Source organism: Rhineura floridana, chromosome 2, assembly GCF_030035675.1.
Source record: "Rhineura floridana isolate rRhiFlo1 chromosome 2, rRhiFlo1.hap2, whole genome shotgun sequence".
Taxonomy (NCBI): Eukaryota; Metazoa; Chordata; class Lepidosauria; order Squamata; family Rhineuridae; genus Rhineura; species Rhineura floridana.
This window is the reverse complement of record NC_084481.1, coordinates 18,728,464-18,753,517: the sequence shown is the minus strand read 5'-3', so window position 1 is coordinate 18,753,517 and position 25,054 is coordinate 18,728,464. Positions and strand designations below refer to the sequence as shown.

Here is a 25,054-nt window from a genome sequence, read left to right as displayed (position 1 = left end):
TTCCATTCACCATTGTTGATATGCTCACCCTTTCCCAAAGCGATATTTTTCAACCCTGCCAGTGTTCCATCCACATCACTTCCGGTTCTGACTGTAGATTTTTATAATGCTCAATATGCGGGGGAAAGAGTGGCTGAAAACAAGCTTCACTATAAAAAAAGCAAACCGAACGATTTTCGTTTTAATGTTTTGGAATAATTATGCTCTCTACCCCTCCCTTTCCAAAAGTTGATTTCTAGATGACCTTACACACTGCCTGCTAAAACACAACTATCCTTATTTTCCACTAAAGAATGTATTTGTTTTAAATTATACAGATTTTTTTCCATTGTGGAAAATGAAAAGGATTAGTTTCAACCGCTCTTGCCCCGCACATGGAGGATTTTAAGCAACAGATTCGGGAACTGGACATTTTTTAGAAACCGCATTAAGGCTGCAGCTCTGAAGTTCAGCTTCCTCTCCCAGAAGGCTATGCGAATCATTTCCGGTGCGGCGGGTAGAGCCTCACTTCCGTGCTAGTGGTCCTTTTACGTGTCCCTTTTATCTCCGCGCGGTTCTTTGCTCAATTCCCGCCCGCCTTCTCTCGGGAGAGCAGCTGGAGGGTCATCCGGCTTCATCCCGTAGCCGCTATGCTGGTTTTATTCGAGACTGCGGCTGGATACGCCATTTTCAAGGTGAGGGGAGGGCGCAACACGTGGAGAGTAGGATTCCCACGTGGCTATTACAAATGGCGATTGGGCCCCGCGATGTGTGAGTGTTATGTGTGAGAGAAGATGTACCCTCCCTTTCTTGGATTTAGTTTATACATTCGGTAGAATCAAGTCGCAAAATTATTTTGGCGCCGTGGCGGGGAAGGTTAAATCGAGGGAGGCAAACCCCCCCCCAAGTATAGCGGACCCCATTTGTCGCTCTTCACAGCCCTAATCTTTTTCTGGCTTAGTAACTTTTAAAAAAAGCATTTCTGGTGATCATGATGTATAACACTTTCAAGTGTTCAAAAGGCTTCGCATACGTTATCTAGGTGCTCGTTCTTGTAACATTCCTGTGAAATAGTCTTTCCCATCCTGGAGATGTTTTAGAGTGCAGTTTCAAACTGTGTTGGTTGGAGATGTTGGGAGGTGTAGTCCAAAACATCCTAGGACACCAGGATGTGGGAGACTGCTATTAATTGTAGATACTACTACTGAATGAGGCTGAAAGAGAGTTGATTGCCTCAGGTCCCCGAGTGGGCGAGATTTAGCTGGGGATTTCCTAATTTGTAGCTCAGTTTCTTACCAGCTCTCCTGAGTTGTATTTATTTGTTCTAGTTGAAACGTTCCATTTTATCTACATTATGCCCATTTTTGCCAAGACAAGGGAACTATGCTATTTTGCACACATTACAGTCTACTTATTTATCATGTTGCTGGTAATCCAGTGGTGATGTAATAAGTTTACTGTGTTCATAGAGACAGTGGTTCCAGGCAATGTGGAGAAGTAAAGGCAGTTGTTAGGACTCAATTCTATACATCTTTACTTAAAACTAAGTTCTATTGAAGTCTACCTCTGAGTAAATAATGTGGTATCTCAAACTTCCACTGGGAATTAGTCCTACTCTTTGCTGCCACAGGTTCTGGATGAGAAAAAACTCCAAGAAATCGACAGCCTATGGAAAGAATTTGAAACTCCTGAAAAAGCAAATAAAGTGTAAGCAAGTTTAATTTTCTTTTATTCCAGTGTATATTTCATCTTCAGCTCTTTTTTGCTCATATAGTCCCTGTTTTTAGCCCATTGTTAGGCCTTGGATAGGCTCATTCTTTTGTAGGAGTGATTCCCTCATAGAGCTGCGCATGTGATAGCCTTTATACTCCACTCCTGGCATGACAACCCTTCAGATGTAGTTGGAATAGGGAGAGTCTTGCTGGGGGGAGGATTTCCTAAGTAGTAAGAAATAGGGCTCATATAACTCAGAACTGGGGTTAGGTACCAGCCATGACAATCATATGTATTCACGATTTCTGAGCTTACGGGTGGAGAATCTCTGATCTGCGGGCCTAATAAGGCCTCCCAGGCCTCCCTGTTCAGGCTGCCAGGCCATTTTGGATAAGCCACACGCCCTGCCCTACAAGCTGATATGACATCAGGTGTGGGACAAATAAGATTGTGTCTGGGCCAAAAAGGTTTGCAAGCACCACCTGCAAAGCCCTTTGCAAAGTGCTTTGAAGCCTCAGCTGTCAACTGATTGTTAGGGCTTCAAGGTGCAGCACAGGTCTTTCTGTAAACACTTAAGATCAGCTGGCTGTTGGTGCTTGAAGAGAGCCCTGCACAGCCAAAACCTTGACAATCAGCTGGGGTTGGCAGATTGAGGGAGCTTGGATTCAAACTGCTTCCTCTAGCACTTCTTTCAGGCGGGAAGGATGCTCAGTTTAAAAACAGCATTTTTTTCTTTTGAGAAAGCAGATTATTCAAAGTGCTGAAGCAAGCACTTTGAATAAAAACTGATTTCTCTGGAAATAAAAAAATGCCCCATTTTTTAATGGGGCTCCCTGTAACAATCAGCTGATTGTTGGTTGCAAGGAGCCTATTTGAAGGCATGTTTCCAGTGCCAATCGCCAACTAGCGCTGAAAACGTGTCTTCAAAGAAGGTAGCTGTAACCACTGATCTGCAGTTACAACAGTCACCTTTGAACATTGGAATGTGTCAATCACCATTATGTGATTGACACATGGATGATCCTGGGGGAGGGGCAGGATAAGGATCTGGCCTTTTAGCCAGATCCAGTTCCTCACCCCTGCCTTGGCTCTACATCGTTGTGCAAGATAGGATGAAAGTGAATAAGTGGCATTGGATAATACATCTGATCTCGTTTTAGTCCAAAACAATCAGATAAGACTGTGTGTAGTAGAGTCAATAACTATTACAGAATAATGACAAAAACCCATTAGTTACATAGCAACTCTGGAAACTGTCGTTTACTGGTAGGAAGCTATTTGTCCATCAGGCTTAATAGGTAGTCTTTTCCTCTCTTTCTGTAGGGGATTGTCCCAATAGGCCAGTTTTTCTATTGAGTTTCCAAAATAAATAACAAATACAGCAAATCATTCCAGGCATGTCATTTTTCTAGTTTCTTGTGTTTTTGAAGAAGTAGCAGATTTCTCAGGACCATTAGAAAAACTGTTTGATATCTTTTATTTAGGGTGAAACTGAAACACTTTGAGAAGTTTCAGGACACAACAGAAGCCCTTGCAGGTAACTGAGAATTAGAATGTACTCTTCCTCTCTTTCTTTGGTACATAGTTCAGTGATCACATTTCAAGTACTCAGTCGGGCATTGCTTTATAATAGCACCTCTGATGCATTTGGAAGCCTTCAGCTTCACAAACAAGTCTACAACAACTACAGGTCCACTAAAAACATTACCTTGCCTGCTAATGTGAGTTACTTGTGGCACATTGGCAGCTGGTGATGGGAAGGGCTTCTTTTTCATCAAGTTGATACAAAAATGTCCTTGCCTGGAAATAGGCCTTCCCCTCTGCTGATGAGTGGCTCATTACAAGCCAGGCAAGTTAATTTAATCAGCGTTACTATGTCCCTCAGTGCTAGCCATCCAGGCAGCACATACACGAATGCTGAGCAGATCCTGCATGTCTGTATGTCCAAGTTTATTGACTTCAGTGGGTTGCAGCCTTAGCATTGTATAGAGTAAAAATTTTATACCAGTTATCTGTTGTCCGTGATGTTTGATTCGTAGAACTGAATCTCTGTGATTGCACAAATTTTCGTCACTACCACTGAGACAGCAGATGAAAACAAACATTCAGTGACCAGTGTTTGTACATATTTTGTTCCTTTATGATTTTCTCTGGACTAGGAGTATTGGAGAATCTGCAGATTTATGCAGTGTACTATTTTCTCCTTTAAGCATCCACAGCTCTGGTAGAAGGCAAGATTAGCAAGAACTTAAAGAAAATCTTAAAGAAGATAGTAGCCAAAGATGCCCATGAACAGTTGGCTGTAGCAGATGCCAAACTAGGAGGTGTAATAAAGGTAAGCCCTGATTTTTATGTGCCCTGGGTATGTGGTATTCTGATAAGGTCAATGTACCCAAGGCATGTGGTGTTCTTTATAGCTTCATAACAATGTGTTGTGCTACATACAATTTTTTTTCACATCCACAGAAGGAATATGCTTCATATAAATTATAAGCCAGTGGTGGCTATTAGTTCTCCTTTTGCTGCTACTGATACTCTGTGGCCAGACTTGCTCATTCTTCTTACTTTAAGCGTATTATGATTAAACACAAAGTACCAAAGTTATGCACAGAGATGAAAAACCAAGGCAGCCCTTGTAGACATGATACAAAAGGAGAATGGGTGGGAAGGAAAGAGGAAAAACAAGTGAATTCAGGTACTAGTTCTTGGTTCTAAATAAGCATCTGTGATACAGTAGGGCCCCACTTTTCGGCGTTCCGCTAATACGGCGCCAGCGGGGCGATCAGCTGGAGGGGGGCTGGAGCTGTCTGCACTCCAGCTGATCGTGTCCAAGGAGGGCTACAGCTGATCTCCTCCTCCTCAGGGGCAGTCAGACTCCCACACTCCAGCTGATCGCGCCGGTGGAGGGGAAGATCAGCTGTAGTGTGCTACAGCTGATCTTCTCCTCTTCTGGTGCGATCAGACTCCTGCTTGAGCTGATCGTGCCCGAGGAGGGGAAGATCTGATTTTCTCCTCCTCTGGTGCGATCAGCGGGTTAGGTTCCAGACCCCTGTGCTACAGATGATCCACTTTTTGGCGGTTTTCACTTTCCGGCGGGGGTCTGGAACCTAACCTGCCATATGAGTGGGGCCCTACTGTAATGCACTGACTCATAGAAATTGATTGTTAGTGCATTGTTCTGGGTTTTTGGTTGGAATCTCCTTCTTGTGACACCTTTACTTTTTGACTTGTGAAGAGGTGTAGAAATAAGCAAAAACGTTATCAGGGAAACAGTTTGATTTAATATCAGTATGAGTGTACTCTGTTCATTTTTAACTGGAAGGCTAAGTTGATACGACAACCAGAAATGCCTTACTGAAATATGGTGCTGCTAAGTTGCTTAAAGAAATTGCTCCCTTAGTTATTTCACTCCTGGGAATTACAAGATAGGCCTCCTTGTGTCGAGCTAACTTCCATTGTTAAGGTTCTGTTGCTGCTGAACAGTAAATACTTTACAAGCTGTGCATGCACTGTAGTGGGCCAAAGTCTGTGTAACTCCCTGCCAACTGAAATTAGATAGGCACCCTCTTTCTTGAACTGCAGGCACATGACTAAAACTCTTGTTCTAGTAGGCATTTTAAGGTACTGTTTGGTTTTATGGCTATTTTATTTTTTCATTATTTTATGTATGGCTCATTTTTATGTACACCATTTAGAAACAATTGATAAAGCATATATAAATGCTTTAAATAAACAGAAAAAAATGATTTGTTGGAACATTATGGGAGACCTTTTTATCAAGGCGAGTATTGCTGATATTTGTGTTCTGCAGGAAAAACTGAACTTAAGCTGCATCCACAGTCCAATGGTTACTGAACTAATGAGAGGCATTCGTTCTCAAGTGGAAGGACTTATCACTGGCCTTCCATCACGAGAGATGGCAGCGATGTGTTTAGGACTGGCTCACAGGTAATAATCATGTTTTCCCAGCTCTGACTTGTGTGTGCTTATGTTGTATATCTTTCCCTCTGGGCGTGTCATTTTATGTGAAGTGGAATGCAAACTTGGGCATTAGCATATACTTAACGGCACAGTTCTGTGCATGTGTACTTGGACGGCATCCCTACTGAATTCTACTGGATTATTTCCAAATGATTGAAGCATTTGTGCCTCCAGGGGAGTAATATGAGTAACATGCTGTTTGAGATCCACGTTTTGCAGCTCTCCTTTAGACTTCTTGTGTTTAAAACACAAGTCAGTGAACGAAAGGGTAAAGGATTAATTGCCACACCATCAGCAAAGATGTACCCGCCATTGCCGTCAACAGGAATGCCTTTGGTCATTGGGAGGCATCGGGAAGAGTTTATATGTCCTTGGGGGTTCAGTTGATTGTATTTAAAATGGTTTACATTCATGTCTGTTTTCAGCCTCTCCCGATACAAGCTGAAGTTCAGCCCAGACAAAGTTGATACAATGATTGTCCAAGCAATTTGTGAGTACAGTTGGAAGTTAAATACCTTGATGTGTCTGCCATCAGCTTTTGAATTCTTAATATCAGAATCCACAAATGTGCTACTCAGTTTGCCCATGCAGAACTTTTTTTTTCTCTCTCTATCAATTCTTCTAAAGGGTCAGGAGCCAGAAGTGAGGGCAAGGGCAGGGGCTTTCCCCTACAGTTATGGGCCTCAGATGCTCCACTTTCTTCCATAGCTCAGGGTGATATAGTTAAGATGAGGGAAAGGCCGAGTCAGTGATTAGCACAAATGTTGGCTAGCTATCTGGGCCAGCTAAACATTTAAATGGCTTTCAATTTCTGTAAAAGTTGTTTTTGTGACTGCAGTTGGGATTTTTTAAAAGTAAATTAATTTTGTTCAGTATTTCCCATCAAACTTTCAGAGAGGTTTATATGATTTTGTTCTGCCTGATGCTTAAATCAGATGATTGCTAGGAAATCTGACTGAATCAGTCTGTTAAACTGACATCAGCAAGTGAAAGACAAACCACCTTCAATAGCCAGAGAGGGCTTCTGCTTCTAGAGCTTCCCCAGGCCAATATTCTCACCCCGCCCTGGTTCTCTAGAAGGGCTTTTGAATATTAATCAGTAAGAGTCAGATCTCTTCACCCTGGAATTTTTACCCAGGAGAAGATTGAGCATGAGTTAGAACCAACCTCTCATTGTCAGTTGAAGGTAGCTAGTGAGTGGTGATGGTGTGGCCCCTGCATTTATTTTAATATGGGTTTGTCTGTGGTCTGGTGAGAGGGCAGGTAGACCGGAGGACATGTGACCACATATTGAAGAAATAGTTGCACTACTGACACATGGGTGGGTAGTCTTTTCCGTGTGTGGGAAAGTACAGGCATACCCCGCTTAACGTCGCTTCGCTTAACGTCGCCTCGCTATAACGTACATGGTCCATACACCACCATACCCCACTTAACGTATGCGTGCTTTGCAATTACGGACACTTAATGGCATGATGCCGCTGCCATCTAGTGGTGATTGTGGTGCAGTACACACATAGATAATTGCTTCACTTTAAGTACATTTTCACTTTACATACACGCTCCGGTCCCATTGCGTATGTTACAGCGAGGTATGCCTGTAAAACAGTTCCTTTAGGGAACAGATAAGGACGTTTTCCAACAGTTATGGCAACTTCTTCCCCATCTTCTCATGCTAATATTTTGGGGCTAGTAAATTAGCTATTACTTCACTCTTTTTAGTGGGAGCAAGTGTCCTAACATTTCTAGATTTCTTCTTGTTTAGTGGGCTTGTTTGCACATCATTTTAAATTATAATTAAACTTAACTATGGTTTAAAGGTGAATGTGCAGCTCATTAGTACATAGAGCTAAAATCACAGGCACTTTGCTCCTCCCCCACTCCTGTTGTCACTGTGCTGTTAGGAACTAAACCATAGTTTGGAGTAGTGTTATGTCTGAACCCAAGCTTATGGTTTGCTTCTGTCCAGACAAACCACAAACATTTGCTGCAGTAGGGATAGGGAGCCCCTTTGGCTACAGGAGCTACCTGTTGGACCAACTTTGAGAGGTGGGTGGCACACCGTAACATCATCATGGCACCACATGATTGACTGTTGGGTTGTCTCACTCACCGGTCAAAATCCTTTGTACAGGGTTCCTAGGTTTGGGAACTACAGTGCAAGAGGTCTGGTAAGGAGTTCTCTGCAGAAGCTCTGCCAGCCTGGGAGAAGGCCCGCACTGCCCCTTTTATCCCAAAGTGACTTTGGAAGCCTACACCTAGAGAAGGACTCCACACCTCTGCTTACAAAGGGACTGTGCCTGCAGAAGCTCTGCCAGGTGGCAAGAAGACCTGCCCTGTCCCTTTTACCCCTTGTAAGATGACTTTAATTGTATGTTGTATTTGAATTGTATTGAGTTGTGATTTATTGTATTTTTTGAGTTTTGCTTGGTATATTTTTTTCTTTTTGTACTGTGATTTTTTTCTGTATGTTTTTGAGTTTTTTTGTAAGTTGCTTTGAGTTTCATTCTGAAAAAAGTGACTGATAAATATCATTAATAATAATAATAATTGCAAGCCCTACGCTTTGCAAGCCTCCCCACACTGCTGCTTTCCCCTCCAGTATCAGAGGTGGAAAGGAGCCCCACCAAACAGCTTCAAAGAGCAATGCTGGGAGGTTCCTCCTCCTTGAGCAAGGTGCGGTCCTCCCACCCATCAGCTGATGGGCAGTTGGGAGCACTCCTTGCTCCAGCAAAGGAACAACTGAGAACCCACTTTAAGCTCCCGATTGTTCCTTTGAAGCCTGACGCTTCCCCCCCCACACACACACATCTGATATCATCAGGGCTGGCGCCAGACCGGTGCAGATGCTTGGGCACCAGACAGCACCCACGTGTGTGTACTTTAATATACCGGGTCGTGATACCTCTTGCGTCACCATGCCCCTGCTGCCATCTTGGGTGATGTAGGCATGTGTGCTGATGCAGTGACACCCCTGCCACCATCTTGGGTGATGGCAGGCATGCAACAGAAGGTGCGACTGGGCATATTTAAGCATGCACTGGCTGTGCATGCATTGTTGTGTTACCTGGGAGAATGGAGCTCCTGCTCTGCGATCGATGCCACTGTCCAGTTGCACCCCCGACCCGATGCTGGTGGAGATCACAGCGCGGAGCTTGGGTGATGGCAGGCATGCGATGATGCCACAGGAGGTGTGACTGGGCGTATTTAAGCATGCGCCTGCTGGGCATTCATTAGTTGTGTTGCCTGTGAGAGTGGAGCTTGTACTCCGTGATCTGCGCCACTATCCGGTTGTACCACACAACTCGATGCTGGTGGAAATCATGGAGTGGGAGCTCCACCCTCCCAGCCGCAGGGGCCCTCAGCCAGTGCCTGATCTGGCCATCCGCTGGCGCCAGGCCTGGATGTCACGTCAGGGTGGATGGGCAGGCAGGCGTGGTTTCTCCAAAATGTCCTCACAGGACACATGGGGAGGCCTGCATTACAATTTGTCATTTGTTTGAAAAGAAGCAAATCACAAGCCTGGGTTCAGATATAACTCTTGAGCCCAAACCATGGCTTAGTTCCCGGCTGGAGTTGGGGAGAAAAGAAGTGACTGCAATTTTAGCCTTAGGCACCAGCACACTGCACATTCACCTTTGAACCCTAGTTAAGTTGAACTACAATTTAAAGTGAAATAGAAACCAGGCCAGTATATTTATTCTCTGAAATTCTTGGATAATTTCAGGCATAGTTTCTAAAGTGAAACTGAGCTAAAGTGTCTTTTGTATTTGTCTACTACAGCCCTTCTTGATGACTTGGACAAAGAACTGAATAACTATATAATGCGCTGCAGAGAATGGTATGGCTGGCACTTTCCTGAACTGGGCAAAATTATCACAGATAATTTAACATACTGTAAATGCGTACGAAAAATTGGTGAGTAATGCTGAGCTCCTGTAGATAAAGGGTGAGATCCAATATGACACCTGTCGACCCGATGGAGTGTCCCCTTCTGTCCTGCAGCCTCCCTCCCCGCCCCACCTCTCCAACCTTCCAGAGCAGAATGTGGGAGGTGCACAAGGTGAAAAGCAGAAGCGATAGTCAGTTGTGGAAGTGGGACAGCACAATTGGATATCTCCCAAAATGTCAAAAAGATGTTGTGAAGTACATGGTGTGTTCAGTGCCTCTGAAATTGTGCATCCCATCGTTTTCATGCCAGCGGTGAGATCTATACTACGTGAGATCTATTAACTATGTAGCACCATTTATATATAAGTGCTGCTCTTGCCTGTATTCTTTTGAGTTCTTCAGCAACTGAGCACTAACAAACACTAAATATAAAGAGAGATACAGGCCTTGTTCATATGTAACGCTAAGCCAGTCTGTAGCTTACCTTGAATTAGCAAGCATGCTGGTGCAGAGGGGAAAAATCCTGGCTGCTCTGCTTTGCGCCTGCTGCCACACTACCAGGAACTAAGCCATGGTTACTTAGTTTTATGTCTGAACTTTGACTTGTGCTTTGTTTTCGTCCATGCAAACCATGAGTGGTGACCAAGGTTTTGTTCTTGACTTACCACTTGTTTGGGGTGAGACAAACCACAAGCCTAATTTCTGACTTAACGTAAGCCAAATCACGACTTAGCTCATGGAGCAGGGGAGGAGTAAAGTGGTTGTATTTTCTCCCTGTGCACTAGCACACTTGCTCATTCATGGTAAGCCATGGTTTGTCTTGGTGTTACTTGCAACCAGGCCACAGTATACTTTTGTTTGCATTGCAGTTGTAAACTGATAAGAAATGGGAGAGCAAGGACCAGCGGTTTATAACCCGTTCTCATTGGACCATTAGGAAATTCTCCACACCATAGTGTGGTGATTTCTATTTCAAATAAATATCATGTGGGAAAGGCATAGCTGACTCCCTGTGGGGGGGTCCTCAAAAGTACAGTGGGCTATGACTCTTCTTAAAGGAAAGTCAATGGATTAAACAATTAAAAAGAGGCTATCTTTCATGTTTGGCTTTCTGCAACCCTGTGATATCACGTATAGAGATGTTTGTAATTTGGTTACTCTTGTGGCTTGTCTTTTATTCCTATTCCTTATTTTGCCCCCAGGAGACAGGAAGAACTTTTCCTGTTCTGATCTGTCTGAGGTTCTGCCTGAGGAAGTTGAGGAGGAGGTGAAAGCAGCTGCAGAAATCTCCATGGGTACTGAAGTGTCAGAAGAAGACATCAGCAACATACAACACCTCTGTGATCAGGTGATGATGTAGCATTGGATACAACTCTGTGTTGTTGTGTTTTTGTTCAGTTAACCTTTGTTTTAACACTGCACTTTGCATTTACTGCCCTGAAGACTACTTTGGAATGGATGGATGAATAACTACATAGGCTTGGAACTTCAGTCTAACTGGTTAAAAGAGTCAATGATTAAATACAAGCCTCCCTGTGTTGCTCACAGCCAGCCTGCAGCCTGCTCAAAACACCTTAATGCCACGCACTTCCTTCAGTGTATTTTAATCTATTTTAAATCTAAAACGCTCCAGTCTAACTGGATTGAGTATCTAGTAGTAGATTGTAGAGAGGCAATTTTAGGAAGACTTTCAGGCAAATGTCCTTGATGGCAGTGATGATTCCTGTGATAATGCTTTCCTGATGTATAAACTGAGGGTTGCACAGTCACTACCTCTTCTGATGCCATCTCAAATGACTAATTTAAACTAATTTAAAAGAATAGGACAAAAGTCAGAATGTGAATTTGACTGGACTGGATGTTTGTTCTGTCTGTCCTTCTGTCTACAGAAGCGTGGCTGCAACTTATATTAATATACTAGAATACTACAGTTTCACTTATACCTCTGTATCACCAGCATGGTAAATCTATCCTTCCTTTAAAACATGTGAAAGTACCATGCACTGACTTTACCCCCTTCTCAAACGGAAAGACCAGTAGCAAGAGCTGAGAGGAGGCCAGGCCAACAATAAGCTGCTTGCATTTAAATTAGCTTTTTATTGTGGTCAAATGACTCAATTAAGAACTGAAGGAACCCATCCTGACTTGGTTATGGATTTGGCATGGAGCCCCTACTCATTAGTTGCTATGGAGCAGGGAGGCCCCACAATGTGCACGTTTCGTAATGTTCTTACTATTAAACGCGTCTTGCAGGAGCGTCAACAGTTCTTAAATGTGTGGCAGGCCTTTCTGCATACCCAGTTAAGGTGATGTTGATCTACAAGCATTATTCAGGTCCCCTGAACGCAATTGAATTACTTTCCTTTTTTCCCCCCTTTTCTTTAATGGCTGTTTGGATTATTGGGAACAAGTTGCTGATGAGAAAATTTTGCTTTTGCAGTCAGACTAATGTGTGGTGCAGTGTGGTCTAGCTGCCATTGTGTCATAAATGTCAACATTCCTATCAACACACCTGTAAGCTTTTCAGAAGGGAGTGATACACTGATTTTTAGACGTGGGGGAAGAATCTGCCTGGACCTATTAGGGCCCCTGTTAAGGATCATTAACTCCTTGAGGAACACCAAAAATTAATCAACAATGAATTTTTGGCCTTGCATCCAAGCTGCTTTCCACCATACTTTTCATTTCCTTTGTATGGATTATATCCAACACAACTGTTCTGTTGCACAAACTGAAGACTGTTTTGCAAGAACTCCCCCCCTTCTCCCCTGCACAGTTCCCTGCACACCCTCAAAATCTATTCCAGGACGTTGGGGGGCCCTCTGAAGCAGATTTTCCGGGCTTGTGAGGAGAGGAAGGGAGAAGTCCTGTTGCACAAGTGGAATGCCACTCACATAGCATACAATCCTATATATTTTATATCAGAAAAGGAAAAAAATATGTTACCTAAAATTAGGAGAGCAAGATGTTTTTTTCTTGATGTCATTGTCTTAGTCGTTGTGTAAATTGTTGTTGCCCTGTGATATTTGAGTTGGAAGGTGTGTACATAATATCTCTCACACATAAGCACACAATGCCCAAACCAGAAATGTGGAACCTATGGCTCTCCAGATGTTGCTAGATTACGTCTCCCATCAGCCCTGACGATTGGCCGTCCCTGCTGTTGCCAATATGAGATGGAGTCAAAACAACTGGCAAACCACAGGTTTCTCACTCCTGCTCTGAATAGTCTGCAACCAGGTTACCTTAGGAACTCCCTAATCCTGTACAAGCCTACCAAATGGTTAAAATTAAGGTTCAGAGTCCTTATTCACCATCTTGTCCTTAGGTGCAGTTGTGAAGAGCCAAAGCTGTGGAATGCCCTCCCTCGAGAGGTCCACCATGCTCCCTCACTGTCTCTCTTTAGATGTCTTTTAAAGATCTTTTTTCTTCATTGGACTTTTAGCGTGCAAATTTCCATATGCTGATTTTGAAGGTTTTATATCTGCCACTTTTTAGTCCTTTATCTGCTGTCAGTTTATTTCTGATTGTTGGATTGTAATTTCATCTTTTGTGCTTAAAGTTTGTGCACAGCTTTGTAGAATTTCTTTCAGAAAAGTGATTCCTAGCAAAACTCAAACAGCTGTTGAACTAATATGACAATTTTCTCATGAAGTTTTGTCCTTGCATTCCTTTGACAACTCTCCTTTGCAGGGGAGAAGCCTTTGAGCAGCCTTGTTATATCTTTCAGGTGATCGAGATCTCAGACTATCGAGCACAACTATACGATTATCTAAAAAACAGAATGATGGCCATTGCACCAAATCTCACAGTCATGGTGGGAGAGCTAGTAGGAGCAAGACTCATCGCTCATGCAGGTGTGCTTGACTGTGAAGTGGGCATGTTGTGGTTTGGCTGTGTTGCTGTATCCTGACAAGCTTGTGTATAACTATTCTGCACTTTACAGCATCAAAACGATATTATTCAGTAGACCTGCTTTGCTGATGGCGAGCCTTTTGATGTCTGTAAAGTGTGAAATAGCAGTGTACAAACTTGTCAACACTGCAAGAGCCTGGAAGTAGTCAGTGATGATTTTTTTTCTGAAGTTTGCTTGATTTCATCTTGAAACGTGAAGGCAACTCTAGTCACTACCTCTTCTGAGACACTTTCTGAGCCCTGCTGTATTTCCTCACTCCCCTCCCCCCAAAAAAACCATTTTGTGGTGCATTTAAGAGGTGATAATACCATTTTATAAAACAGATTAACCTGGGCTGAATTTTGTTACTCTGTTACCAGATTATATATTGACTTCTATAGCAAGGGTGGCTAACCTGTGGCCCTCCTGATGTTGCTGCGACTGCATAGAATTCCTATCATCCCTGACCTTTAGCCAATGTGACTGGAGTCCAGTAATATCTGAAAGAGCCCAGGTTTGCCACCTCTGGTCTACAGCACGACCTAGGTTGTCTTTTCCCAGAACAGTTTGGAGGGTGGTGTTTATAAAGCTTGAAACTTGTTTCTTTGTCAGTCGGTTTTGGAGGCTGTCCAATTCTTGTAAACTCCTGTTACATCTTCTTAACACAGGCTCCCTGTTGAATCTGGCAAAGCATCCAGCATCAACTGTTCAGATCCTGGGAGCTGAAAAAGCACTCTTCAGAGCACTGAAGACTAAACGTGACACGCCCAAGTTTGGTCTGATTTATCATGCTTCCCTTGTGGGGCAAACAACAGCCAAAAACAAAGGAAAGGTGAGATATAAAAATGTTCCCAGCGTACTTTTTCTGAAGCAGAAAAGGCTTGAGATTTCTTACAAGAAAGTGTCAGGTCAAAGGAACAGGTAACTAAGGAACCAAGACTACAAAATTTGGCTTGGTGTTCAGTAAGGCTTGATCACTAGTCTAAATTCAGTATTTCTCAGAACTATTGAACACCTGTCTCCAAACGTACTCTACCATGTGGTCCTCCTAATTCATCGGAAGCAAAAGAAGAGGCCAAATCTGAAAATGGTACGGAAATATAAACCTTTACATAATAGTAGTAGCCCTTGTGAATAAGCTGCCCCAATCTGTTTTTTTATTTTTTATTTTCAAATGGAACAGAATTACAAAGAATAAATCACATTGAAAGGATATCAAAATTACATCAATATTTGCTTGCACAACTTTCTTCATCTTTACAATATAGCTCAAATATGAAAACAAATCTAAATGCTCCAATCTGTTTCAGTAGATGACATCCTTCAGGGATCCAGTACCTCATCCCTGCTCTATGGAAATCCACGTAGTAGATTGTTACATCTTTGTTGTCATAAAGACTAGTATATATAATGCAGCTTGCAATTCTTTTATCTGTGCCTATAGTGATTTATTCCTAGTAAGATTTATGACCAAAACAGTAAATATTTGAATGATTGAAAAAGAACTCATAACTCATTTTAGCAGCCGAAGCTCTGCTCACAGCCGGAGTTCGATTCTAGCGAAAGGAGGAAGTCGAATCTCCTGTAAAAGGGGTCGAGGTCCACTCAGCCTTCCATCCATCCGTGGTCGGTAAAATGAGTACCTGGCATATGCTGGGGGGTAAAGAAAGGCCGGGGAAGGAACTGGCAATCCCACCCCATATATACGGTCTGCCTAGTAAATGTGCAAGACGTCACCCTAAGAGTTGGAAATGACTCGCACTACAAGTGCGGAGACACCTTTACCTTTTTAATAGTAGTTAGAAGAAGCTTGTTTTTCAACAAAACGTACGCTTGTAAACATTCTTGCATGCCTCCTTTGCCTTAACTATGTTCTGAAGTTCCTATATGCTAACCAGAGTTGGCATGACTTGCATCACCACTTACAGAGAGAATTACCACCTTGGTTTCATTGTGGCAGAGTTGTAACTTTTTTCCCCCTTTCCAGATCTCACGAATGTTGGCAGCTAAAACAGCCTTGACTATTCGTTACGATGCCCTTGGCGACAGCACCAGTGCTGAGATGGGAGCTGAAAACAGACTGAAAGTAGAAACGAGGCTAAGGCACTTGGAGGAGAAAGGGGTGAGCCTGCAACAACTTTAAAAGGCCATGCCTCTCAGTGGAGGCAGCTTACAGTTCAGTTCAAGTCATTGAAGTCTAGTGATGAGACTCCAAGAAGAGAGCTGGGGCCACTTCAAGATGTTGGCCTGAATTCCCCTTCCAGGCTACCTTGTATTCCTTGGGTCTCTATGGTTTGGTTTCCTGCAAAGGAAAAAATGGCTCACCTGACATGCGATCATCAGGTGGTAAATGCTGTTCACCTGTCAAAGCAGCTGACCTGTGGTGGAGGAACCCAGAGTCTAGCCTGCCAGCTGGAAAAAAAATTCCCCACCCTACCCTGGCCATAGAGTGATTTTCTGTGGGATGGAGTATGAGATATCTGTGGGATGGGGTACTGACAGCATGTGGTGGGGAAAACACTCCAAAGAGAAGGAAGGGAAGAGGGCCTTGGTAAGATCTTTGCTTGGTTCATTAATGTGGTATGGCATCTGCATCCGTAAAGGAGGGGGTGCTGAACTTCTGACAAGTCTAAAATGGTGAACCTTTCCATTTTTACACATACCAGGTAGCTGTAGCTGTTGTTGCCTGGTTGAATGTCAGTTGGCTCATTCCTCATCCACTCTGTTTCTTGGTCCTAGCAGTCTTAATTACTTTCCTTCTGGGATACCGAACTGGTATCCTGTATAAATTGCTGTGAGAAGGTGTAATAATCCTTGGAGTTGCTGTTACTTCTCATTAAAGAAGACCCATATAAGTTACCCTAGCCTTCACCGACCTGATGCCCTCCAGATGTTTTGGACTACAACATCCATCAGCCTCAGCAGCGTGGCCATATAATTCCGGGGGCCAATAAGAGTTGTAGTTAAACACGACTTCCGGGAAGGGTGACTTAGCCTGTGCCTGCTTTTGAGACGGGCTCCTGCCTCAAAAGAAGCTTATTCAGATATATCAGTCAGTTTTTTCTTTTTTTTTTGACTGATTAAACTTCTCCCGGGTAGGGAGAAACGAAGAGATTAACCTCAAAGCCTATTTTTGTTGGGACGACCAGATCTCATTAATTTATGGGACGAGGTCCAGCCGACGAAGGTGGGACGGATTTTTAACAGCAAGCTCTATCTGATAAAGCGAACGTTCACCTTATCTTCTAAGAGAGAACGCACTAACAGGCAAGCACCCTTCTTTCTATATTTTTCTTTTACTTGACTTAAATTGTTGCTGTTTAAAAGAGATTTGCCAGATTGATCAGTTTTTGACATCTCACTGGGGAGCCATAACTTCTCTCTGCTACGCACTAATTAATAGCTTATCTCTGTTTTTGTTGCAAAAAGCTGTCCTGGATTTGCATTCTAAAGATATACACAGAAGAGGGATTTCTATTCCAGATTTTTATTTTGAAAAATATTATACTGTTTTGAGACTACTCTCTTTTTGGTCTATTTTATTTTGACGAATCTGTTTCTTGACGATTGCCATTAATTGTTTCGATCCTGGGAACTGCATTTTGTTTACTTAACTATTGGAGAGATAAGGCTGTCTGCTCTGTTTATACTGTGATGTCACCAAGTTTGGAGTATTAACCCAATTGTTGCTGAAATAAGAAGTGGTTTTCCTATATTTTTCTTTTAAAATGGCAATTAAGAAAGTGGCTGAAAATCTGGAAATAACTATGTTTCAGAAAATAATGGATGAGATTGAGATAATGAAAATTGAATTGAGTAAAATGAAGCAGGAGATTAAAGATATAAGGGTCCCTGTGAGAGAGGTGACCCTGGAAGGGGTCCCTGTGAGAGAGGAGACCCCGGAGATTGGAACAGGGGTCCCTGTGAGAGAGGTGACCCTGGAGACTGGAATAGGGGTCCCTGTGAGAGAGGAGATCCCGGAGATTGGAACCAACGTGGAACAGGAACAAGATTTGGAGTCTATGGACTTTAGAAATAAAATCTATTGTTTGGAACTCAATGTTATCTCTGAAGAAATGAATGAAGATTCTAGAGATAAAGTTATCAATGGCATGGATAATCTTCTGGACTGGAATGATGTGATGGAGCCCAATATAGAGAAAATCTATGGAATTAACTGCAGCCATGTGACAATGGAAAAACTTTTAAGAGATGACCCAGTGTATTTTGAAAAAAAGAACAGAGATATGATTTTACAGCAGTATTTCAGCAACCTATTCAGAATGGATGGCAAGAAAATATTTGGGATAGAGGTAATCCCCATCAGACTCTTACTATATGACTATGGCTTTGACAGCAAGATTATTATGGAATACTGATAATGGAAGATTGGATATTGAAATTACTGGACTTAACAAGACTACTGAAGATGGAAGATGGAAAATGGAACTAATAGAGATAATAGAACAATGGCTACTGAAATTATTGAACCTAACAGATTCTGATGTGATGGATTAATTGAAATGTTTATTTTGACTATGGTTATGACAATAAGATTATCATAATTAGTAATGAGATGGATTAATCGATATGCTTATCTGGAAAAAAAAATTGATAGATATATTTCTTAAAGAATTGAAACCTCTCTTTGACTTTTTGTGGAAAGAATAAAGTAATGTTTATGAGATTTGATGATTAAGTAAGATAACTACTGGAGGAAAGTGATTTTATAATATGACTTAAGAGACAGGATTGTTATATATTATAGACTTATAACTGATTTGATCTTTGACAAATGGGAAGTCAATATTTTACTCTTTATTTTTTATTTTTGTTTTTTTTTTCTTTTTTTCTTTTTGTTTAACTATTTTTGATTTTGTTTTTTTGTCTTTGAATGTTTTATGATTTTGTCTTGTATGTTTTATGAAAATCTGAATAAAAATTATTGAAAAAAAAAAAAAAGAGTTGTAGTTAAACACATCTGGAGGGCATCAAGTTGGCAAAGACTAGTTTAGCCCAATGTCTGTTCTTTCAGTGAGTGAAGCACACTTGTTATCCTGTTAGGAGGAGTTCACTCTAGCTTGTTTTTTCTTCTTCTAAGCAGCACATATTCAGCATTAATTCTTCTCAAAGGCTGTTATGCTTTTGCCAGATTTTTTATTATGAGTCACTTGTTTTTCATAACTGATTCCCCCCCTCAGATAAGACGAATAAGTGGCACAGGAAAAGCCTTGGCCAGGGCAGACAAATATCAACATAAGAGGTGAGTAGCTGTTTGTTTTGTTTAAATTTTTTAACAACTCAAATCCTTGGGTTTTAAGTTTGCTGTACTACTCACAGGATTGTGAACCAGCAACCTTTTCTGCAGTTATGACAGCACATTTTTCTAGCTGCTGTGATCATTGGAATTGCAGTGGATATAGTTGTTCACATCCCAACTCATGCTGATGTTTCTTTATGCAATTTTAGTTCAATTACTCTAGCACAGAGGAAACAACTGGTGTGAACTGACTGCTAATCTGGAATTGTTTTGCACTATCTCTGTGAAACCATTTTTTTAAAAAACCATTGGGTGTTCCTGCTCCAAGGCAGCATGTCTCTGAACGGCTGATGCTGAGGACAAACGAGGGAGGCGTCATTGGCTTCATGCCAATTTCAGCAACTTCTCAGAAGCATCTGGCTGACCATTGGTGGGACTACATTGAATTTTTGGTCCAATCCAGCTGGGCTCATATTATGTTCTTAACATGAAACGCTGAGATTTGGAGAAGTTAGTGAAAGGGAATGAATTTGGAGTTCTTCTCCCACCCCCTTTTTCTCTGACTGCTTTGCAATCCTGTTTCCACATACATTTATTTTAAATTAAAAATGAGCTTTCAGTCCCCTCTGGGGTGCATATTACTCCTGAACTGTATAATTGGTCCTTAACCTCTTCCCTTCCTCCTTCCACTTGCCTCCTCTAACATAAGTGAACTCTGGGCAGGAACTGCATGGGTTCTGTGTTCTGTAAAGCGCAATAGCATGTGAATGCTGTTGAAACATTAAATAGTAATATGTCCAAGGACAGTCAGGCTGTGGAAAATTAGTGTGATCTTCAATTCTCACCACAACTTTTGTATCCAAAATACAAATTGCTCTTGCCTCACAGGTTTACAATTTTTTTAAAAAATTAAAACTCCTTTTGTCATTCAAGTGAAGTGAAGACCTATGACCCTTCTGGTGACTCTACACTCCCTCTGGTCCCTGGGAAGCGCAAGCATGAAGTGGAAGAAGAAGAGACAGCAGGTCCGGGAAAAGCAAAGAAGGCTAAAATAGTAGAAATCAAAGGTTAGTTATGGAGCCTCTGGGGCCTTTGCTGCATCTGAGGGCTGAAGTCATCCACTTCCACCTCCTTTATGGTCCATTTACATCTTTACAATTATTTTCTAGTCTTCTGTTAGACTTGCTGCTGCTCCATCTTTGTGTTGCCTGAAACAAATTCCCCCATTCTGCTTAAAAGCCTCAGTAACCATCTTGCATTCTTTCTCCAAAGAAGAAAGGAAGAATGCCTGCAATTATGTAGCCAAAATGCCAAGACTCGTGTACAAGAAGGAGGCATCAACAGACGGGAGTGAGGTTTGCAGAAGGGGGCAAAAAAAGCCCTGAGGGTGTGGGGAAATGCCCCGAAACAGCCCAACAAAAACTCAGTGACTTGGAATGGCCTGGGAGGAGTGATAGATTACGATGGCTGATAGGGGAATAGGGACAACAAAGGTAGAAATAACCCCTCTTGTTGTCTGGTCTCTTCCTGATTCACTCTTAAGAAGCCATTTTAAAATGTCCCCAGGGACAGAAGAGAGAGCTGTCCATAGATATTAATAGAGAATTTTTTTAAAAAAAATTGTGGCAGTGACTGGGCAAAACTGCCTCCCACCTCCCCTTAGAAAAAATGAAACTAAATGGAGGGAATGCACTGCCAAACTCCCCAATAAGGACTGGGCATGTTCAGTGGCTAATGAAATGGAGTAGAGAGCTGTTCCCAAACTGTTGTCTACAGCATGTCTGGATTTGTGGCTGAAGACAGGAGAGGGCACATCCATCACACTGAATATTCATACCGATTTTTAATTGTATTTTTATTTCTTTTATTTCTTAAGTTTAATTTTTTTACAATTTGAATTCTGCTTTCCACAACGGACAGAAAAATCATTAAGTGGTCCACCAAGACCCTCAGCAGTTTTCAGGTGGTAAAAAAGTTTGGGAACCGCTGGAGTAGGGTGACTGGCACCCTGAACAGCAGCAGCACCCTGCATGAATGTAATTCTCTAAGTACTGGTCCTTAAGTAGCTAAAATGGCACCATCCACCTACAAGAGGCGAGGTATCAACAGACTTCAGGAACCTCAAGTTTTGCAAAATCTCAGAAAAACTTATGAAAAAAAAATCGTGGGACCTGAAAGCAACCCAGTGAGGACTGAGCATGTTCAGTGATCACAGAATGCTTACTGGAGAAAGAACAACAAATTGGAAGGGAAGGGAACATTTTGGACAGGAGCACTCCACACAGCAACGGCTTATTGCAGGTCCTGCTTGCAGAAACTAATTGCCCTCCTCCTCCTCCTTTTAAACACCTTAGCAAAGAGTATGTAGGCTGGCTTTTATACTTTATACTGTTTTTATTCTGGTTTCAATCATTTAAATCTAAGAATCGGCAGGGGTGGTTTTCTTTCTAGCAAAGCATGCCAGACAGCTTCAGATTTTCAGCCTAGGAAATGTTTCCATATTGTGTATTACGTTGTCAGTTAATTTTAGAATCTTGGTTGGTTCTGCAAAGCGTAAGCAGAGAATAATTTTTTTATCTACTACGAAAAGAAAAAAGTGCATCAAATGCTTATGTAATGTGTACATTTCCCTTTCAGTTACTTAGCCATTGCCATAAAAAATAATTTTCTCCAGCTAGTTCCGTTAGTGCGGGCGGCGCAGGGGAGCGAGATTGTGTGGCACCCTGAAGTCCTGTTCACAAGCATTAAAAATCTTACTCGGCCACCTGTTTAGCTTGTAAGGTATTCCTCATGTGCTTTCAGAGTATACTTTTTGCAAATATTGGAGCCAAAAACCAAGTTTTTTACTGAAAGCTGAGATGTTTGGGAAGCTTAATTTTATGCCCAGTTCTGCATTCTGTGCTGCTGCTGTGCTTTCACAGAATTGTGATCTGCAGGTACCCTGACGTTAAGTAAATATGTATAATCTCCAATTGAACATATATGGCTTTCAAATGACAAATCCTGAGCTTTCTTTTTAAGTAACGCTCCAGAATCTCTGTGTGTATTGTAGAACACGTTATTCAATCATGTACTGTACACAGTTTTTGGTGGGTTGATGGGACAGCTTATGGTGCTGAAGGAAACAAGAACATGAAGCATTTCTTTTATAAATAAGTTTCACTTTTATTGATGATTGAAATACTGATGGGCAGGGCTTGGCACCTTGGTACTGAATACAAAATAACTAGAGAACCCTTTGTTCTGCATTGTGCAAAATAAAGGCACTTTTGGTTTTACTTGTCAGCAATAGTATTTTGGAAAGAGGTCCTATCAATTTTACATGCTTGCTGGTTCCCTGGAGCCCCAGTCCTTGTTCTGTCCTGGCATGAAAATGTGACAAACGCTGCTGGGAACAAGCAGTTTAATTCTTCACAAAGGCATCCTCTGCCAACTCTGAAAATGTCAGTGGCGATAAAATGTAGGTTACATTGTTTCACATTTTAATTTGTGTCACGCTTCTGTGCTGTGTGTGTCCTCCTACAGTATTACTACAGATCCTCCCAAGATTACCAGTCTTGCATGTTGACAGAAAATAGATATTGCAGCTTTTAGACAAGAAATTAGGTTCACATGATTATCATATATCTGAAGGCTGCAGATGTATTCAACAGGTGGGGGTGGTGTTTGCTCTAGCAATATGAGAGGCCCTGCATTAATTTTAGGCACAAGTCATAGAGCCAGAAATTAGCCTCTTGGTGGCTTGGGGATATGTAGAAGGCTACTAGAGGCAAAGGAAGGCAGGGTTCCTGGCTTTTCAGTTATTTGGGAAGAAGACAAGTCAGCTGTTTCAGCTTTTTCTCACAAGTACCACCTTTCCTCTTTGCCTCCCCCCCTCGGGGCTCTTATGATGCAGCCACTCTTGTGTCTTGCTTTGCATGTAATCACTGTTGTTGATATTGGCATATCTAGAGTGATTGCATGCAAGACAGGGGATACCTGTGCCTTAAGAGGTCCTAATGTCAGAATGTGTGATGAGCAACCCCTTCCCTGTCCTTGAAATCTCCACAGTAACAGTTGGTACAGCTTCACAATTTCCCCCTCTTCACAATTTCCCCCTCTTGGTGAACTGCCAAAGTCCAAACCTTGGCCAGAAGTGCCTTCCTCCTGGGATTTAGCTTTTGTTGGCTGGTTCCAACTTCCTTTTTGGTAGGATTTTCTGGCTTATTGTTCTTGGTATTGAAAGCACTGTTCTTTGCTCACAGTCCTCAGCATGGGGTGTGCCAAAAGAGCTGAGAGAGTGTCTTTCATCCAAAAGCTCTTTTTGCATAAGCACACAAAAGCACAAGGGTCTAATGAAATGGGGACAATACTTGTCATATGACTGTGCAGTATAGTCCAAAGTTTATAGTTACATATTCCTCTTAGGCATCCTCAAATTGAGTCAGCTTTGAGTAGTAGGAACATAGGAAGCAGACTTAAACTGAGTCAGGCCATTGGACCAAATAGCTCAGCACCGTGTGTGCTGACTAACAGCAGCTTTTCCACGGTATCAGATGGGGGATATTCTCAGACCTGCCTGGAGATTCTCCGCATTGAACCTAGGATCTTCTGCAGTGGAAAGCAGATACTTTAACACTAGCTATGGCCCTTCAGTAACATTAGACCACTGATGAAGCTTAAGTCTTTGCTCTCTTCTGCAGCTTCTATGCTGTGGTGGTTTTAAAGATTTTCCCAGAGGGCTTTTTGATGGTTGATAGCCCCCATGCTTCACAGGTGATAGTTATCATGGCTTTTTCCCACAGTGGAAGAAGAGGAAGAGCAAGAACAGGAGGAACCTGTCAAGAGGAAGAAAAAGAAAAAAGAGAAGAAGCAGAAAGCTCAAGAAGATGCAACTTGGATGGAGGAGGAGAAAGAAGAACCATCAACCAGCGTGGCAGCAGAGGTAAGGCACCTCAGATCTTCAGGGCCACCTTTGCTGTTCATGTGTGCATCAATGCATCCTTGTTAGCCTCCTATCTGGCTTCATATTGTCGAAGTGTCAAGCGCTTGTTGTCAGTTTGAATGAATGTAGGCTAACTAGAAATTCATGCATTCTGAATCGCAGGAGTTAAAAACCCTGCAGAATCTGGAATGGCAAAAAGAGAGAGAAAACAGTACTCTTCTTTAAATACCTTTGTGCATCTGTCAGAATTGTATCGACTCCATCCTCACAAAAACAATTGCCTGCTTACGTACTCTGTAGCAACGTCTATTCCACAACCCTCAAAGCTTTCATTGTGTAGAATCATTCAAGGCTATGATAAATTGGAGAGCTCTTGCTGTAGCAGAAACTACCTCAGTGAGGCTTGTGAGTCATCAGCCAAATGCGATGACTCGCATGTACTCAACGTAGTATAGCAATGTTCCCAGCTGCACATTTCAGAGGAGGCAACATATTCTAGTTTACGGAAAGGAAGCCATGTTTGCACAAATAGGTTACAACCCATGCTGTAGCATTTGATTGGTGAGCAGCTTGTTTCCATTTAAACTCCCCCTCAGAAATACCATAGTATCCAACTTTTCTTGATAGCCTCTGCATGTATTGAGGAGGAATGGCTTTGTTTTGATGAGATGCTTAGAGATGAAAGCTTACCTTCTCATGCTGAATGCTGTTGACTCATTTCATTAGGATTATATCAGTGGTAACCATGGATTCCTGCAGTTCTCTGAGCCTCTCTGTCTGAAGAGATTAGCAAATAGAAGTAGAGTAGGATCATGCATGCTACTCATATCTCCCCTAAAGGGAAAAATCCTTTGATTGGCTCTCCCAATCCACTGAAAAATACTAATTATGAATTTTGTATATTTCATGGACCATAATGAGTAGGATGTCTCAATGCTTATACTTTTTTCAGACTACAGAAAAGAAGAAAAAGAAGAAAAAGAAAATTAAAGAGGAGCCAGAAGATGATTAAGAGGAGGAAACAACAGTCTCCTTAGATGGCTTGTCTGTGGTTCCTAGGACATTGGCTCCTGAAATGTAATTTGCCCATGATTAGGCAAGGCTGACAAATTCTAAATACTTTTTGTGGGGCAGATTTTCCCCCTACTGTTCAGTTCTCTGGTCTAGCCACCTAGTTTAACCTCTGCCCTGACAGTTGATGTTTTGTTGTAATATTACTGCAAACTGCTTTGAGAGATGACTTATGTCTGAAAAAACAATATCTTTTTTGAAGCAAGTATCATTTTTCAACAGCAGGTCCCTTCATGTGGGCTCTGAGTCTGAATAAAAATACTACTTTTGTATATGTGTGTGTGTAGAGTTTTTTTTCAGATTACCTGTTAATTACTTGGGTTTAATTTTGTGAATCTGC

At 42.0% G+C, this 25,054-nt stretch overlaps 1 protein-coding gene and 3 non-coding genes across 6 annotated transcripts; all 4 read left to right on the top strand.

The window, feature by feature from the left end:
• The first annotated feature begins 465 nt into the window (after window positions 1–465).
• NOP58 (NOP58 ribonucleoprotein) lies at window positions 466–24,986 on the top strand. 3 transcript variants are annotated; one of them, XM_061607968.1, is made up of 15 exons: window positions 467–674; window positions 1,610–1,686; window positions 3,177–3,229; window positions 3,903–4,027; window positions 5,504–5,640; window positions 6,099–6,163; window positions 9,457–9,591; window positions 10,767–10,912; window positions 13,295–13,421; window positions 14,128–14,291; window positions 15,447–15,581; window positions 18,661–18,722; window positions 19,653–19,786; window positions 23,504–23,643; window positions 24,596–24,986. In XM_061607968.1, the coding sequence occupies exons 1-15, from the start codon at window positions 630–632 to the stop codon at window positions 24,653–24,655; spliced, it is 1,605 nt and encodes a 534-aa protein (XP_061463952.1). In that variant the 5' UTR covers window positions 467–629; the 3' UTR covers window positions 24,656–24,986. The 3 variants fall into 3 exon arrangements, with proteins under 3 accessions (XP_061463954.1, XP_061463952.1, XP_061463953.1); XM_061607970.1 differs by lacking the exon at window positions 3,177–3,229 and having other exon boundaries at window positions 466–674; XM_061607969.1 differs by lacking the exons at window positions 467–674; window positions 3,177–3,229 and adding an exon at window positions 680–750.
• Window positions 3,701–3,787, top strand: LOC133378657 (small nucleolar RNA SNORD70). Its single transcript, XR_009761090.1, has one exon. It is a non-coding gene; the product is annotated as a small nucleolar RNA SNORD70 (small nucleolar RNA).
• Window positions 11,270–11,354, top strand: LOC133378662 (small nucleolar RNA SNORD11B). The gene has a single exon (XR_009761095.1). It is a non-coding gene; the product is annotated as a small nucleolar RNA SNORD11B (small nucleolar RNA).
• LOC133378660 (small nucleolar RNA SNORD11) lies at window positions 13,622–13,709 on the top strand. The gene has a single exon (XR_009761093.1). It is a non-coding gene; the product is annotated as a small nucleolar RNA SNORD11 (small nucleolar RNA).
• Window positions 24,987–25,054: the final 68 nt, after the last annotated feature.

Excerpts from the sequence above, each read along its gene's own strand:
- NOP58 (XM_061607968.1), top strand. The coding sequence starts at position 630 with ATGCTGGTTTTATTCGAGACTGCGGCTGGATACGCCATTTTCAAG. Across the intron at positions 675-1,609 it reads CTGGATACGCCATTTTCAAG|GTTCTGGATGAGAAAAAACT; the intron begins GTGAGGGGAGGG and ends TTGCTGCCACAG. Across the intron at positions 23,644-24,595 it reads CAACCAGCGTGGCAGCAGAG|ACTACAGAAAAGAAGAAAAA; the intron begins GTAAGGCACCTC and ends TACTTTTTTCAG.